Here is a 15,266-nt window from a genome sequence, read left to right on the forward strand (position 1 = left end):
TGGAGTGGTGCCTCCTCCAGCTGATTTCCACGGTGACCCGCCCGTCCATGTCCCGCAGAATTTGGCTACGGCTAAGTATGTTTATGTCAGACATGGCGGCCACACGGGCCCTCTCCAACCTCCATATGATGGGCCTTACGCCGTGCTTGAGCGCCAGTCAAAGTATTTCATCCTAAATCTTGGAGGCCGTACAGACAAAGTTTCCCTGGATCGACTCAAGGTCGCCAGAGGTGTAACCCCAGAGGTCGTTGCCGAACCGCCACGCCGCAGGCGTCCCCAAGTTGTGGTACAGTTTGACCCAAAAAAAAAACTCTGACAGAAGATCATCAGGTGCTTGTGGCTCGTGACCTCGATTTCCTGCCCTTGGGCGCTCGGTACCCGAGGGTCACGAGGTCGGGGCGTGTCTTGCGCCTTTCTGTGCGCTACTCGCGCCAAATCGCCAGCTACGGCATCATTCGTCACCATAGAGTTTGATGTGTTCCCTCATTGGGGGAGTACTGTAGCGGCTACCATTTCCATAGTTTAAAGGCTGCATTATCTCGGCAAGTTTGATGATCTGTGGTTCGCTATTTTTGAGGGTTTGTTGTGTGGACACAAAAGGGGCCGATAATAAACACACAGTTGCATTTGATACTTTGTCTCTGTAATTTAGTGCATTTAGGAAAATCCCCTAAACAATGAATAAGTGTTAAAGTATTTAGCGATTGCAATTTCATTTGGTTTTCATTCGCCCAGAGCTTCAAATCTGTTTGAAAATTCATTTTGGATCTACGTATTGTGAACCTTTTAAACTTACTGTACAAAGCTATTTTTGAATTGCAAATTTTAACAAATGACCTGAATTTGGTGCTTTGAAAAAGGGTTTCCAATTTTAAGAGTCCGTTCAAGTGGGCACCAAAACACCAAAAAATTGCCAAGTTCGGGTTGAACACCTTTGGAAACTTGACACCAAAGCTATCACAATTCATTATTTCTATTTTACACATCATTCAAATGCGATATATATTACAACTAAATGTGTTGGCAACAACTTCGATACAAAAAAAACAAATTACCTGAATCTCGCAATTGCATGTATAAAAAGCACTTGAATTCTGATATCTTCCATTAAAAAAAAAATGTCGTCTGGAAAATGTACCATCCGCTCGGAATTAAAACGAAAATAGTCAAAGTGGGAAAACCATTTCCTGGGCATTTTGGCACATTTAACATGGTGTCAACCAATCCAGAGGACACGTCGTCCATTTCTAAATCGGTTGGGTCGACTGAGACTGGAATTGTTTTTTTTTTTCAAAACAAAGCAGAATCCAATGTTTATCCAATATCGGTACTTATGAAATAAAATAATCGACAATCAGTGCTCATGATTGAAAAAATAGTGCTGAGGAATTGATCTAAATCGGATTGGCAAGAAAAGGTGGGGAATTTTTTTCCTTTTGCCATTGAAAAGTCGGCGATTTCTCTTTCACGGACGTTTTTTTCTAAATTTTCAACGCCTTTTGTGGTCACAATATTTGGAGAAATCACCCACTTTATGGCACTCGACAAACATGGTCAAAGTTCGTGTAAGAAGTAATAAAGAGCTGAGATTAACAACGTTGATATTGACTTTTCGACCGACTTTAGCTAAGCTACAAATATGCTACAGAACTTCATGTTGTCCACAACACGTTATACAAGTACATTTTAAAGATGTGACCGGCCTTTCATTGGAATTAGTGGCATGGAACTAGCATATTGGGAAATAAAACCCAGGTCCTGGTGAAAACAAGCATTGGCTGACCCAGAACCTTAGGAATTAAATTGGCAAGAGACAATCGATATATTAAGATTGAAAAAACTAAAGTTAATTGACGATGGTATAATATAGTCATCATTCCTGAAGTCAATCGATCATTAATTCTCCATTGTTCGCATCCATGTGGATGGGAAAGCGAATGGAACCCTTCACAAGTCAGTTTTATTTAAGGCACTTGCTCTTGTCCGATTCCATGGACTTAATTCAAAAGTAACTAAGTTTAAACGACTTCAAAGTCAAAGTTTTTTGGGAGGGGAACACAGAAAAAAGGAAACAATTACAACAGTCGCAATAAGACCTTTAAACCCCAGAATCACATGCAACAAATAGTTCTTAATTTTTGCACTTTTATCAATGTCAATCCACTTAAGTAGTTGGGGACCAATCCTTGGGGAGCCAATTATTCCAGGTAAGACGGCAAGGGAATGAACCATTTGTCCATGAATGACAAACATCAAAGAGACCATCAGGCATGTTGTTACTGTGGCGGCTTGTGAGTCAACTCTGACTCCTGCTCGTTGAATGTGACAAATCTGATAATGGAAAATGATTGGGGGAATAAAGGATATACACCGATGGTGAAAGCATGGCTTTACTCCTTTCATAATGTTGGCTCTGAAATAAAAAAGAATGCGAAATTGAGACGGAACAGATAAAGTGCATGACCAGGAACAATAATTTGGAAGCTAAGTATCCTTAAATCAATGAATCATCCATTGGACTTTGCTGAAATTGAAGCGATCACAAAAACAAGATTCTTCATTCGTGTATTCCCATTGGCCGGTTAATCATTACCTAATATGACACAAGAGCATGGATGAATCATGAGGAGTTAGGATCAGCTCGCAAGCCTCCACGTAACATTGAGTTAACTTTGACTCATTTACAATTCATTGTCTTTGAAGGCTAGCCACACAGCTACTTCTTTGTAGTTTGTCAATTCTTTGAGGAAGTTTTTCAAAGCTTTCCTTCTATATGGTCAACCTTGTGGTCTATTGGTATACTTTAAAGGGACTAACCCACACATTGTGGGTAAGAGGTTTGTGGCATTTTGAAATGTAATTTTTTCCCCTATGATGACAAGAAGAAAAGAAAGGCAAGCACAAAAGGGGGACTTTGTTTACAGCATGGGCAAAAAGTGAGTGGAAATACATCTAATAATACCTTGAAAAAATGTAGTTTTCTCGTTCAATCAATGGCCAATCTTAACGCATTGTTGTTATCGAGTGTGATATGAGAGAACAGAAAATAATAATGGCTCCTCATACTAGTTTTGCTCATGTTTGGCTTTACTTTATTTCTCATAATCAAGGGTTAGGAGAGAATGACTCCAAGCTCAACAAAGTTTAAGTAGCAATTTTGGGACAAAACTAAAAGTAGTTTTTTTTAGCATTTGGAATGGAAGCAACGTAACCAAATTATACTCGTCTACATGTGTTCTCGATTCCACTCAATGAGAACAAACAAAAATGAAAAACGGTTGCCAGAGGTGCAGGGTCGAGTTCGGTAAAAGTTGGATTCATAGGAGTCTCTTGATTTTTTGACTTCTTGCCGAACTCGCCGAGTCCGTACTTGAGTCTTTTTGTAGAGCCACGTCCAGTAAAAAGACCCGTCTTGCGAAATTTTAAGAAAAATGTCAATTTTTGTTCTTGACTAGTCGGGACTCGAGTCCTGACCTTGCTACTGTAGGGTAGCACTCATCTGACAGTTCGGGGTGTCCAAAAATACGGGATTATGATGCGAAATTGATCGGGGAGACTACAAAAAAATATTTGATCATCAAAAATCCTAAATATCTTACAACAACCTAATTAGCTTTTACAGCGACAAATTAGAGACAGGAATTTTGAATAGAGTGGGCGTTTGCGATTTTCACCTAATTTTAAAATGTCCTTTGGATCAGAATACGGGGTGACCAGTGTCAGTGACGCAAGTTTGAAGCTTCAAATACATTTTTGAGAAGTTATATGAGGAAAGGTCAGCTTCGCCAAAACTAGTTTGAAACGACAATTTTGCATCACAGGCATTGGCAGGCACGTTTGTTTGCTAGTACCGGAAGATCTGTACTTTTGTAACTCCGAGGCCGGCCCATCCTTGCTTCCCCAAACTTGCCCATCCGAGATTAGATTCACATCATTAGGAAATAAATGCAAGTGCAACCACCTTAAACGGATTCAATTAAAACTACGAAAAAGGTGAAACAGCATGAAGAAGATGTGATGTTAGTGCCATGTGGTTTTGGACACGGGATTTGTAAGTGAGTGCGTATCTATGAAAAGAATGTCAATCGTTGATTTCCCTTGAAAATGTCCTTACGTGGATGAGCTCAGGACATGACAAACCAAGTGGATTCACTCTCAGATCACCTACCAAGATAAATCATTTCATTGACTGTTACTCAACAAATTGTGAATAACAATACTGACCCCGGGAGAGAGCAGTAAAGGTTTAAAGATATGATGAAAGAAGCCACCTTTAATTTCATTTCTGTTCACAGTCAGCTAATAACAACCACCTGTGTCTAGCCTGGAGGCTCCTACTTGTGAAACCCTAAGACATATTGAACGAGGGAGTTTCTGATTTTCAATTGACTAAAGTGAAGGGTGTGTCGTTGCAATTAGGCGTTGGGACCCCATTCCATATTAAGCCTGGAATGCAAAGTTGTTGGCTTGTGCCCTGGCCTAATTTTTTTCTTCTAATTAATTGGCGGCCACTTTTTGAAAGTGCAAAATGTTTCCAGATTTAGTTTTCAAAATATTCCCATTAATCTTGCTTTTCTTCGGCTCTTGTCCACCAATACATCTGTTGAGTTGACATGGATCAACGAAATATGTGCCAATACAAAACATCAGGAATCTCGTGGTCCTTACCTTTCCGCCATTCGACGACAAAATTGGAACTGGATAATCAACATGTGTAGCTGGAGGCGCCATTTCCTCCCTTTGCGTTCAATCATTTTCGACTACGACACATTTGCGTTCAATATCTTTATCCACAGTGTACAAATTTTACGTCTTTTATGGAAATATACATCAGTTCTAGTTATATGGTGGCAGCGGTGATTCCTCGAGAGAAGAGGTGAGAACCAACGCAAAGGGTGCGTCTATAGACTTGTCGGGCGATTCAAGGAGAATGCCAAGTGGTAGGACAACCACAGAAGATGATGGGTCGGGAATGGAACGGTCTGGAGCTGGACATGTTGTGCGTCCACAACCAAAGAGACCAGAGGATTCCATGGCGGAGTACGTCAGATACTTCGGTCGTGTGGCCAAGGCCAATGGATGGTCTGATTGCCAGGCAGCACAGATCTTCCCGGGATTGTTAGAGATTGGATCCACGGATTTGGATGATCTGAGCGAAACGGTATTGGGGAGTTTCAAGGCACTAAAGGAGGCCCTGGTACCAATGGAGGAGAACTTCAGGGAAGCGTCGGTCCAAGTTTTTTTCTGGAAGATGTCCATGCGTGAGGACGAGAAGGTCCAAGAATACGCCAAGAGGTGCAAGGGTATAGTGAACGAATGCTACCCAGGCTTTGCGAAAAGTAATAAGGACTTGCTCGCCAGAGATCGTTTTGTTCATGGCCTCCCAGGGACTTTGAAAACGGTAGTCCTCAACAATCGTTCACAGAAGTGGGAGGAAGCAGTTCAATCGGCACTGATGGCCGAAGGTATGGCCCTGACCTTGGGAATGAGGGAGAAGAAGACAACCGTGAAGCCAGAAGGGAACAAGACAAACCCCAGGAAGAAGACCGACTACGGAGAGTCGAAATGGGCGCCAAGAGACAGGAGGTCGTGCTTTAGTTGTGGAAGCCAGGATCATAGGATAGCAGATTGCCCGACAAGGAAACCAAGATGGGAACAGAGTGCCAAAGCAATTTCACCTCGCCCAATGCTGACTATGGAGATTGATGGCAAAGACGTGGAAGCTTTGGTGGATACTGGAGCATCGTCCAGCTTCCTACCATCAAACATGTTCCAACCGGACTCCCCTTGTCTAACATCATTCAAGACGGCATCAGGTAATGGGCTGGCAACCAAAGGAAAACGGCTATGTCACGTGATGGTTGATGATTGGGAGGCAGAACATGAATTCTTTGTTGGAGGCGTCACCAATGTGATGCTGGGCATGGACTTTTTAGCACAACATGATGCGCAAGTTGGTGCCCGTAGTGGACAAATAACCATTGGAGGATTTCCATTGGTAAGCCATCTGGAAGGTGATATAGCCTATCTAGCCGGGGTTGGACAACATGGTCATATAGAAGTCATAGAAGCGGCAGATTTTGTCGAGGATGTTGGAAACCTGAAGGGAACTGACCCAGGAGTGGTTCCAAAAGAAGTTGGAGACTTGAGGGTGGAATTTCCTGAAGTTTTCTCCGGACTAGGTCATTGCACGATTGTCCAGCATAAGATTGAAACGGGATCTGCAAATCCAATTTGTGTTCCAAATCATCGAATGCCGGTCCATCTCATGGATAAGGCAAGTGCAAACATTGAACAAATGAAGAAGGATGGAGTATTGAGGAAGAGCAAAAGTGAGTGGAGCTTTCCTACAGTATTAGTGAAGAAAAGTAATGGTGATGTGCGAATAGCCATCGACTATCGTAAATTGAACGCAGTCTCTAACAAAGATGCGTTCCCCATGCCGCGGGTGGACGAATTGATTGAAGAATTGAGGGGTGCCAAGATTTACTCGACCCTGGATTGTAACCAGGGGTATTACCAAATCAGCATGTCGGAGAAAGACATACCGAAAACTGCGTTCAAATTCAGGGGAGAACTGCTAGAATTTACTCGTATGCCTTTTGGATTGGCAGCAGCACCTGCAACGTTTTGCCGGGCAATGCGCAAGGTCTTTGCTGGTGAAAAGAACATTACGGTTTATTTTGATGATATATGTGTTCATTCAGAGTCCAAAGAGGAACACCTTGTCGATCTGCAAAGATGTCTGGGATTGTTAAGAAGAGCAGGCCTGACTCTCAATGTCACCAAGTGTAAATTTTTCACGGAGAAGATAGAGTTTCTGGGATACGAGATTTCGGGGAACTCGGTGAGACCAATGAAGAGGAAAGTTGAAGCTATTATGGAACTACCAACGCCCAAGGATGTCAAAGAATTACGGCGGTTTCTCGGGATGGCGGGTTATTACCGAAACTTGGTGGACAATTTTGCAGTTGTGGCGCAACCCTTGTATGAACTTCTCAAAGGAAATGTCCCTTTCGAATGGGGAAGTGACAAAGTCGAAGCGTTCAAATCCCTAAAAGGGGCATTAGCCAATGACGCAAATAGACGAATGCCAGACGTAACTAAAGCATTCATTGTCAAAACGGATGCTAGTTTGGTTGGTGTGGGAGCAGTACTGCTTCAAAATGAAGAGAATGGCCGAGTGGTGATTGAGTATGCATCCAAGAAATTCTCAGACGTAGAGAAGCGATACCCAGTCATCGAGCAAGAAGCCTTGGCCATCGTTTTTGCCATTGATCGCTGGCGACATTTCTTACTGGGAAACAAGTTTCTGTTGCAAACCGATCATAAACCGTTGGCCTGGCTCCAGAGCAAGAAAGATTGCAGAGGCAAGTTGGGGCGATGGGCGTTGAGACTGGCTGAGCTGGAGTTTGACGTGGAACATATCCCAGGAGTAGCCAATGATGATGCCGATTGCTTGTCGAGGGCTGCAGTAGCCCAGATTGCGACAAGTGTTGAGAAGTTGAAGAACGAACAAGAAATCGATACCAGTCTGCAAGATCTCGTCAGAGAACAACCGGGAAAATTTCAATGGAGAAATGGCACGCTATTCTATGTGTCGGACGACAGGGTATGTGTTGTTGTTCCTCAAAGGATGAGAGCACAAATCTGGGACGAGCTGCACACCTGTTTGGGGCATGTAGGTCCAAATAAAGTGCTTGCAAGTGCACGAGCCCGGTTTTATTGGCCAAGGATGGCGGAACAAATAAAAAGATGGGGCCGAGAGTGCAAGTTGTGTGCGATGAATAAGGATTTTTTGCCCGTACCGGCCCCGGCACCTCTCATTGCGGTAGACGACAGTCTGGGTGAACCGTTTCAGAAAGTGGCAATTGATGTGATTGGGCCGTTACCAGTATCAAGTGGATGTAAATATATTCTGGTGGCGATGGATTCTTTTTCCAAATGGGCAGAAGCCAAGGCTGTAACGGCGCTCGGAGGAGCCGTCTTGGTGGAATGGATGAAAGAAGACGTGTTATCGCGATTTGGAGTTCCACAACAAATTGTTCTGGATCGGGGTTCAGACATGGAATCAAAGGAGTTTGTGGACTTCTTGTCTTCAGTGGGGACGAGACCTCACTTCATCTCGCCCTATCATCATCAATCAAACCCAGTAGAACGATTTAATCGTTCTTTGATGAACTTATTACGAGTAATGGTCAGAAAAGATCAGAGTGATTGGGCAATCAAGCTCGCAAGTGCGTTGATGGCATACAGAGCCACAGTGCACGAGGCAATTGGTATGTCTCCTCATGAGGCCTTGCTTGGGCGGAATATGAGATTACCAGTGGATGTGAAATTCGGGGTGAAAGGAGCAGATGACCAACTGAATTTCAACAAACTCCACCAAAGAATTATGGACTGTCGATCTAATGCGAGGGTGCAATTGACGAAGGCAGCAGTGAAAAGGAAGTTGGAGTACGACAAACGGTTGAAAACCAAGGTCTATCCATACACTATTGGGGAGACGGTATTTATGAAGAAATTTCAATACGAGAAAGGAACGTGCAAGAAGTTATCAAACCAATGGGAAGGACCCTTCAAGATTGTGCAAAAGGCAGGGGAAGTGAACGTTCTGATTGAAGGCGCCAATCAGAAGACAAAGTTGGTCCACGTTAATCTACTAAAACCTACGGGTGCCGTGTCAATGAATGCCGAGTTGGGACAATTACGAGGTCGAGGACGACCGAAGAAATAAAGATGTTTATTGATTTATGGGAGTCCTCTGGACTGGAGGGGAGGTGCAGCTGGAGGCGCCATTTCCTCCCTTTGCGTTCAATCATTTTCGACTACGACACAATTGCGTTCAATATCTTTATCCACAGTGTACACATTTTACGTCTTTTATGGAAATATACATCAGTTCTAGTTATACATGGTAATTTTGAATGCGGGGGTTCTCAATCGCGTCCAGAGATTGGCAAAATATTGATTTCAGGGGTCTATGATCGGTGATGACTTTGAAATCGGGCAAACCGACGAGATAAAGGCGACATTTCCTAATTTCCCAAAATATTGCCAATGCTTCAAGTTCTATATTGGCCTACCGCGTTTCTGTGTCCTGCAAGAATCGTGGTCCGCATTGTATAAGTTTCCGAGTCTCCAGTTGAAATAAATCCCATTGGAGATCGCAGAAATCGAAATTTACCGAAAGGAGTAATGAACGTCGTCAATTTCTGAGATTTCTTTTCTAGAGGCATCTGCCTATAACCTTTTACGAGGTCAAATTTGATGAAAAATCGATGAGACGTGTGAAATTCAGAAATGGCCTCATTTGGTGTCTTTGTGGGATGGGTTGATCTCTGAACTTCAGAATTCAACTTTGTCAGACCAACGCAGAGCCTTAAATCACCATTTGGTTTCGGAACCACCACAATCGGATGGCACAAAACCGTTGGCACATGTCCCTCGGTTAAGATGATTGCCTTTTTTGTCATGTCTTTCAGCTCAGCCTCGAATTTGTCTCGGTAAGGAAACGGGATTTGCCTTGCAGTGTGCACAGCAAATGGCTTCGCTCCTTCTTTGAGAGTGATTCTCATAGGATCACCTACGATTGGTCCGCGCATGGGCTTCAATACTGTGTCGTCGGAGGCTTTCTTGTAAATGGCCTTAAGCTTCTTATCCACAAATGTGAAATCCTCCACTGATGGATTTTTATGCAAAGAATTAATCCATTTCTTGTGATCGTTCTCGAACCAAACCCACGATGAAACATTCTTGTTGGGCGATTTGTTTGGAGCAATAGTCGCAACCATTTGTTTTGGGAATTCGTCGCCAACAATGGTAAGAGCCTTACAAGTGTCGAGGCTCAAAAATGCTCCCTTAAGTCCATAGCATATTATCACAGTGATATTTCGTGCGGTGTGGTTCCCAACTATCAAACCGATCTGAAACGAATGGCCGTCTACTCCGACGATCTTCATCTTTCTTGGACATATATCCAACGATGGAGCTATCGTGTAGAATTTGCTCCTCTTAAAATATTCGACTCCCATGTTAATGAAATCTGAGCCCGTGTCAGCACACAAAGTTCCCTCCGCGGAAGTGGATGACCCCATGGGGGCGGGATGTGGATGAACTCGAACATTAAGTTGATTATGACGGGAATCTTAAAATTGGGATGATGCAACACGCATGATAACTCCTCCAATTTTCTTCGACTTTGATTTGGATCGGCAAGCGACGTCCCAATGCCCTAAACGGCCACAATTATTGCAACTCGTCTCTTTGGCAAGACAAGAATCACGTGGATGTGAAAATCCTCCACAAAACCCGCAATTCGTGCTCAACCTTGGCTTCTGTTCAACGTGTTTGGATTTCTTGTAAGTGGATGATTTGGTTTGTAAGATGCAACACGGACGAATCGTTTTTCCACAGAAAAACGCTGATATTGTTGGCCCCTCGACGAGCCGTTTCGAGTTCGAGGATGTATTTACGGCAATCGTTGAAAGAGGAAGGATTGTTTTCCATCACTCGAGCTTTGTCGGACTCATTGGACATCGCTCGAAGAAGTAGTGCGATGAGAAGTTGATCTTCTGTGATATTTGTCGTACCAGCGTAGTCAGCTTGTTCACGCAATTTGTTGGACAACGAGACGTAATCTTGACTATCTTTTTGTGGAATCAATTGAAGATCCCGCGTGTTAAGATGCGGATTCTGTAAGCATCGTAGGTGAGCTTCTAGTAAATCCAAAATTTCTACCATTGTGCGGCTAGTACCAGCTTTAATTCCAAGGAAATGGTTGATGATACGGAGAAATCTAGGAGAACAAACTTCCTAAAACGATCCAACTTGAATGGAACGGTCTCGTTTGTCCAGGGACACCAAATTAGCGTAATTATCCCAAAGAAGTCGCCAACGGATGAAGATTATATGATCCGTATCCTCGGGTAAAAAGTAATTATTATTTTTTTGTTACTAGATAGACTCATTTCTTTTAAGAACGTGAGAAGGATTATTAAGCTGTAATTTGACCTTGATTTGAAAATATTCGATCTATTGTAGATTTATCATATCGTGCCTGATTTCTAATTGGTCAAAGTGAACCTAGTCATGGTTTTCGCAATTGATTAAATGAATTATGCAGACCTGCGTCACACCTACAAATGTATTCCATTCAGTTTTAATTAAGTACAATTACAATTGCTTCATTGTGAAATGTAAGCTCTCAGATTTAAATTGAATGAAATTGAATTACCTTTTTTTCAGAATACCCATGTTGAACAAAATGATTGGACTTTCTTCTACTCTCAATTCTTTTTCGTTCTCAATTTTCATTTGTTTTCATCAAATTAAATAGCTCAGGTACGTGGCAGCTAATTTAGTCGTGCAAGCTTTATTTTAATGTAATCATGAAAGGTAAGAACTATTTGGTGGCAAATCAAATTTTGCTGTCAATGTTCCTTAACTATTTATTGCTCGTTTCACTTGCATTAAAAAAAACTAGGGTGTCGAAAATGTCACAGGAATGACGTACTTTGCAATTTCATAAACACTGCTCTCATGTTCTGCATTAGATAAAATGGTCAGTGGAAGAAATACTTTGCAATCCTTTAAGGGGAGAAAAATGCAAAACAAAGGAATAAATCCAAGAGCAAGATCCAATGAAGAAACGTTTTGGGATTTTACAGATGCACCTTTTTTCTATTGTACGGACGGAAATGTAATTGTATCTTGTAATCAAAATATCTTAATTACACGCTCACAAATGCAATTTATTAAATGACTCTGTTTCTCAATGTACTTGATTACAATTATTTGAAACTGCAATTGTAATTACAATAATAACACAAGACTGGACGAATATCGAACGAACAAGCACTCATATCTTGGTGATCCTTTCATTTGCGACATCCGCCACTCTCTAACCTACAAGCTTACCTCCGGATTATCCAAAATGCCTTGACGGTCCACGTTAGAGAATCCAGAGTACAAGGGTTGCTGGACTTGTTGCTGGTAATTGGCCCAAGGATTATTCGCATCATTGGCTGAAGAAACTTGATTGTACGCGGAATAATTCTCTTCTATAAAAAAACTATGATGAAGTTTTCCTTACGTTGATTAATAGAGCATATTTACCTTACCTTCCGGTTGGTATTCACTCAATTGAGCCACCGTTATAGTGACAAAAGCACCGAGAAGCCAAAGATAGTAAGAAGTAACCTGGATCATGGCCGCGTCTTTTGTTGAGATCTTGACCGGTCGCTTCTCAGAATACAAATGCCGTTCAGAAGTTTGATCAAGGAAATGAACTCCTACAATGGAACCGGGATCAGGATCAAGGCCACGAGGTGAAAATCGCACGGCTGTTAGAGTGGCTAGTCAATCTTTTTGTTGGATTGCTGTAATTATGTATGATCCCTGCTTGCTTCAGAACCATTGGCGGTTTTAGTGACCATTGGGTTGGTGATGTTTTATCTTGGGTCTTGGAAGATTCATTTCAATACCCTGGGCCTTAACGAACAAGGTCATAGATCCATATCCGGATTCATACAATCAGTACGCGTAACAACAGAATGTTTACAGGAAAAAAACAGTAAAAAAGCTCACATAAATTAGTTGGTTATAATCTCTTGCGGCTTTCATTATCGCTGTTGGATTGCTGTAATTATGTATGATCCCTGCTTGCTTCAGAACCATTGGCGGTTTTAGTGACCATTGGGTTGGTGATGTTTTATGTTGGGTCTTGGAATATTCATTTCAATACCCTGGGCCTTAACGAACAAGGTCATAGATCCATATCCGGATTCATACAATCAGAACGCGTAACAACAGAATGTTTACAGGAAAAAACAGTAAAAAAGCTCACATAAATTAGTTGGTTATAATCTCTTGCGGCTTTCATTATCGCTGCTGGGAATGAAATTCCCGACAATTTGAGGCGGTGATCATTATATTTAACCTTATTTTCATAAAAATATCTTACCAACGTATGTACCAATGAATAAGATATGTCAGATCTGGCTAGTCCTTGAATATAAGGTTGATCAGGAATTTTAGTCAAAACATTGTGGCCTAAATCCGGCTACAGGATCAACACCTACGTACCTACTTCCTACAAATATTTGAGGGGAGCAAATCAAACAATGAGTCCTCTAATTATCATCATCATTTTCGTTTTCAACCTCAAACCTCGCTTTTTCTTTGCTTTCAAACCCAGTCGATAATGATATTGAGGAGTTCATAAGTTCATTACCAACAGAATATGTAAATTCCTCGAAATCATGCAGGACTGCACTCTAATCACAATTGCAATTTTTTAACAAGACAACATGCAAGACAGCCACAAGAGTATCATTTTGCAACCAACGAGAATAGAATGTTTGTGGCGAGTTCATCTCTGTAATGGACAACTTTCGTGTCTGCTTCGAGTTTAGTGGGAAAAATGCCTGGCCATAAGCCAGGATATGAGCAGTCACCCTTAGGCGAATTTGGCTCAACTTGGAGCGAGGGTGAAGTTTTATAGTCACCAAACCTGTGTCCATAACATTCTAAAATGCAATTTATTGAAATAACAAATGTACTCCTTTCTGATGAATTTAAATACAATTACAATTACTTCGTTTTGAAGTATAATTGATTTCAATTATAATTAATTACTTTCAGATGGTATTTGAACTACCAATGTGATTGATTGCAATTACAACACAGGTCTGAAAGTCACTCTCGCAATGGACACAGATTTCATAATCCGCCCTAAAATTGCAGTTTCCAACCTCATCAACAGCATCTACCAGGGGTTAGAGAACTAGAATGATAAAAGATGAGGCCATATGACAATCAGGTATTTTCGTACAATCTTAACACCGATCAATTTTCGTGTGCAAATGTAATAACCGAGGATTCTGAGCCATTCCCACCCCGCAAATTGCTCCTCAAACATTTATTGGGACATTGAAGCAGGAAAAGAAAATAGTATCACCGTCAAACTTTGAGAAATAACTTGCTCTTTTGAGTCTTCATAGTTCTTTGTCAAGGGTTTTAAGTAGAGTTCAGTTCATTAATCCATAACACCAGTGGTTGATTTAGCATTGTATTTTTTATAAACTATATCAGTATTACTCATTAGCATGCTTGAAAATACCTTTTTAACTGAAAAAAATCATTAATTTTTCCTCTTTTAGAAGTTTCTTCTTTTTACAAATGACTTTTTGAAACCTGAGAAATTGCTTTTGTCCAATACTATTCTTTGTATCTTGGTTTCCTAGAACCTCTAATATTTTGAAAAGTCCCCTAATGACCTCTCAAAATGTGAGCTATTATCATCATTGAGTTGCTACTTAAAGGAGCCAACTTCTCCATCTGTTGCTAAAATGGATGAATTCTCCTTCGAAACCGAATGTGATTGTTCAAGATTCATTTCCCCTCAGAGAAAAAGTAAATTAACCTTAGGGCTGCTCTTCATATCTTGGCGCTAGACCAGGTACTTGTACGATAGAAGCCAAAGCAGGAGCGAAAGTTTTACCAACATGCATTTGAGGAATGCCCCGCAAAAACTAGCTAGTATCTGTATCCTGAAAATTCAAGCACGATTCGAGACACCTTATTCGCTTGCACAATCCTGTTTTATCATCATTACTATGGACATAAGTGGCGAAGGACTGGGACAAAACGAACTATTATTTGGTCAAAAGTCACTACTTTTGGGGCAAATAGCTTGGATAATTTTGCAATTGTCTTGGCATATGTTGACGTTCTGGATTTGGGATGTTGGGGGGGAGGGGTGCACGATTCCTTTGGATTTGCATATTCTATTATTTTTAAGTGTGGGTTTTGAGTTTGAAAACGAAAAGAACAATGGTTATTCTGATGAAACGGTATAGCGACTCCGAATTGACCGGTGACGAAATAGTTCAAGCTGGAGTATTCAAGACTTAATGATTATATTTGAGATAGACCTTACTGTGTGATAGGAGGCTTTATTGAACCGGAGTTGATGGCAAGGCTGGCTATGAATATCAACTGACTGTTGTTTTGTTCTGAGCTTTCCTTGTTACTTCTTTCTTTCGAATTTGGGTTAGTAGGGGCGCCACTAGGTTAAAGGTTTGTTTCTTTAGCAAAGAAAATGGCAGCTAGAAGTCTTGGCATTTGCTCAAATACATAATCAGGAACTATAATCACAGTGATACGTCTACGGCAAGACAATTCACAGGTCAAGGTTTGGCCCCGGAATTTATGAAACTCCAAAAGCACTAACTTTGAGCAAAACGAGTGGTGATTGCTTCATA

At 41.5% G+C, this 15,266-nt stretch overlaps 2 protein-coding genes across 2 annotated transcripts in view; one reads left to right on the plus strand and one right to left on the minus strand.

Moving 5' to 3' along the window:
• LOC131891277 (uncharacterized) overlaps positions 1–801 on the plus strand; it is a 6,355-nt gene extending 5,554 nt beyond the window's left edge. The window contains exon 4 of the mRNA XM_059240805.1: positions 6–801. Coding sequence (XP_059096788.1) covers positions 6–316 — 311 coding nt within the window. The 3' untranslated portion in view covers positions 317–801. The remainder of the gene's footprint in view (positions 1–5) is intronic.
• A 1,157-nt stretch (positions 802–1,958) lies between these two features.
• LOC131891971 (uncharacterized) lies at positions 1,959–15,003 on the minus strand. The gene is made up of 4 exons (XM_059241678.1): positions 14,942–15,003; positions 12,123–12,293; positions 11,920–12,062; positions 1,959–2,413 (listed from the first exon to the last, which is right to left on the minus strand). The coding sequence occupies exons 2-4, from the start codon at positions 12,208–12,210 to the stop codon at positions 2,297–2,299; spliced, it is 348 nt and encodes a 115-aa protein (XP_059097661.1). The 5' UTR covers positions 12,211–12,293; positions 14,942–15,003; the 3' UTR covers positions 1,959–2,296.
• Positions 15,004–15,266: the final 263 nt, after the last annotated feature.

This window comes from Tigriopus californicus, chromosome 12 (assembly GCF_007210705.1).
Source record: "Tigriopus californicus strain San Diego chromosome 12, Tcal_SD_v2.1, whole genome shotgun sequence".
Lineage (NCBI taxonomy): Eukaryota > Metazoa > Arthropoda > Copepoda > Harpacticoida > Harpacticidae > Tigriopus > Tigriopus californicus.

Coding starts and splice junctions, on each gene's coding strand:
- LOC131891971 (XM_059241678.1), bottom strand. CDS start 12,210: ATGATCCAGGTTACTTCTTACTATCTTTGGCTTCTCGGTGCTTTTGTC. Junction 12,063..12,122: donor GAGTGAATACCAACCGGAAG/GTAAGGTAAATA, acceptor GTTTTTTTATAG/AAGAGAATTATTCCGCGTAC. Junction 2,414..11,919: donor GCATTTTGGATAATCCGGAG/GTAAGCTTGTAG, acceptor TTTTTATTTCAG/AGCCAACATTATGAAAGGAG.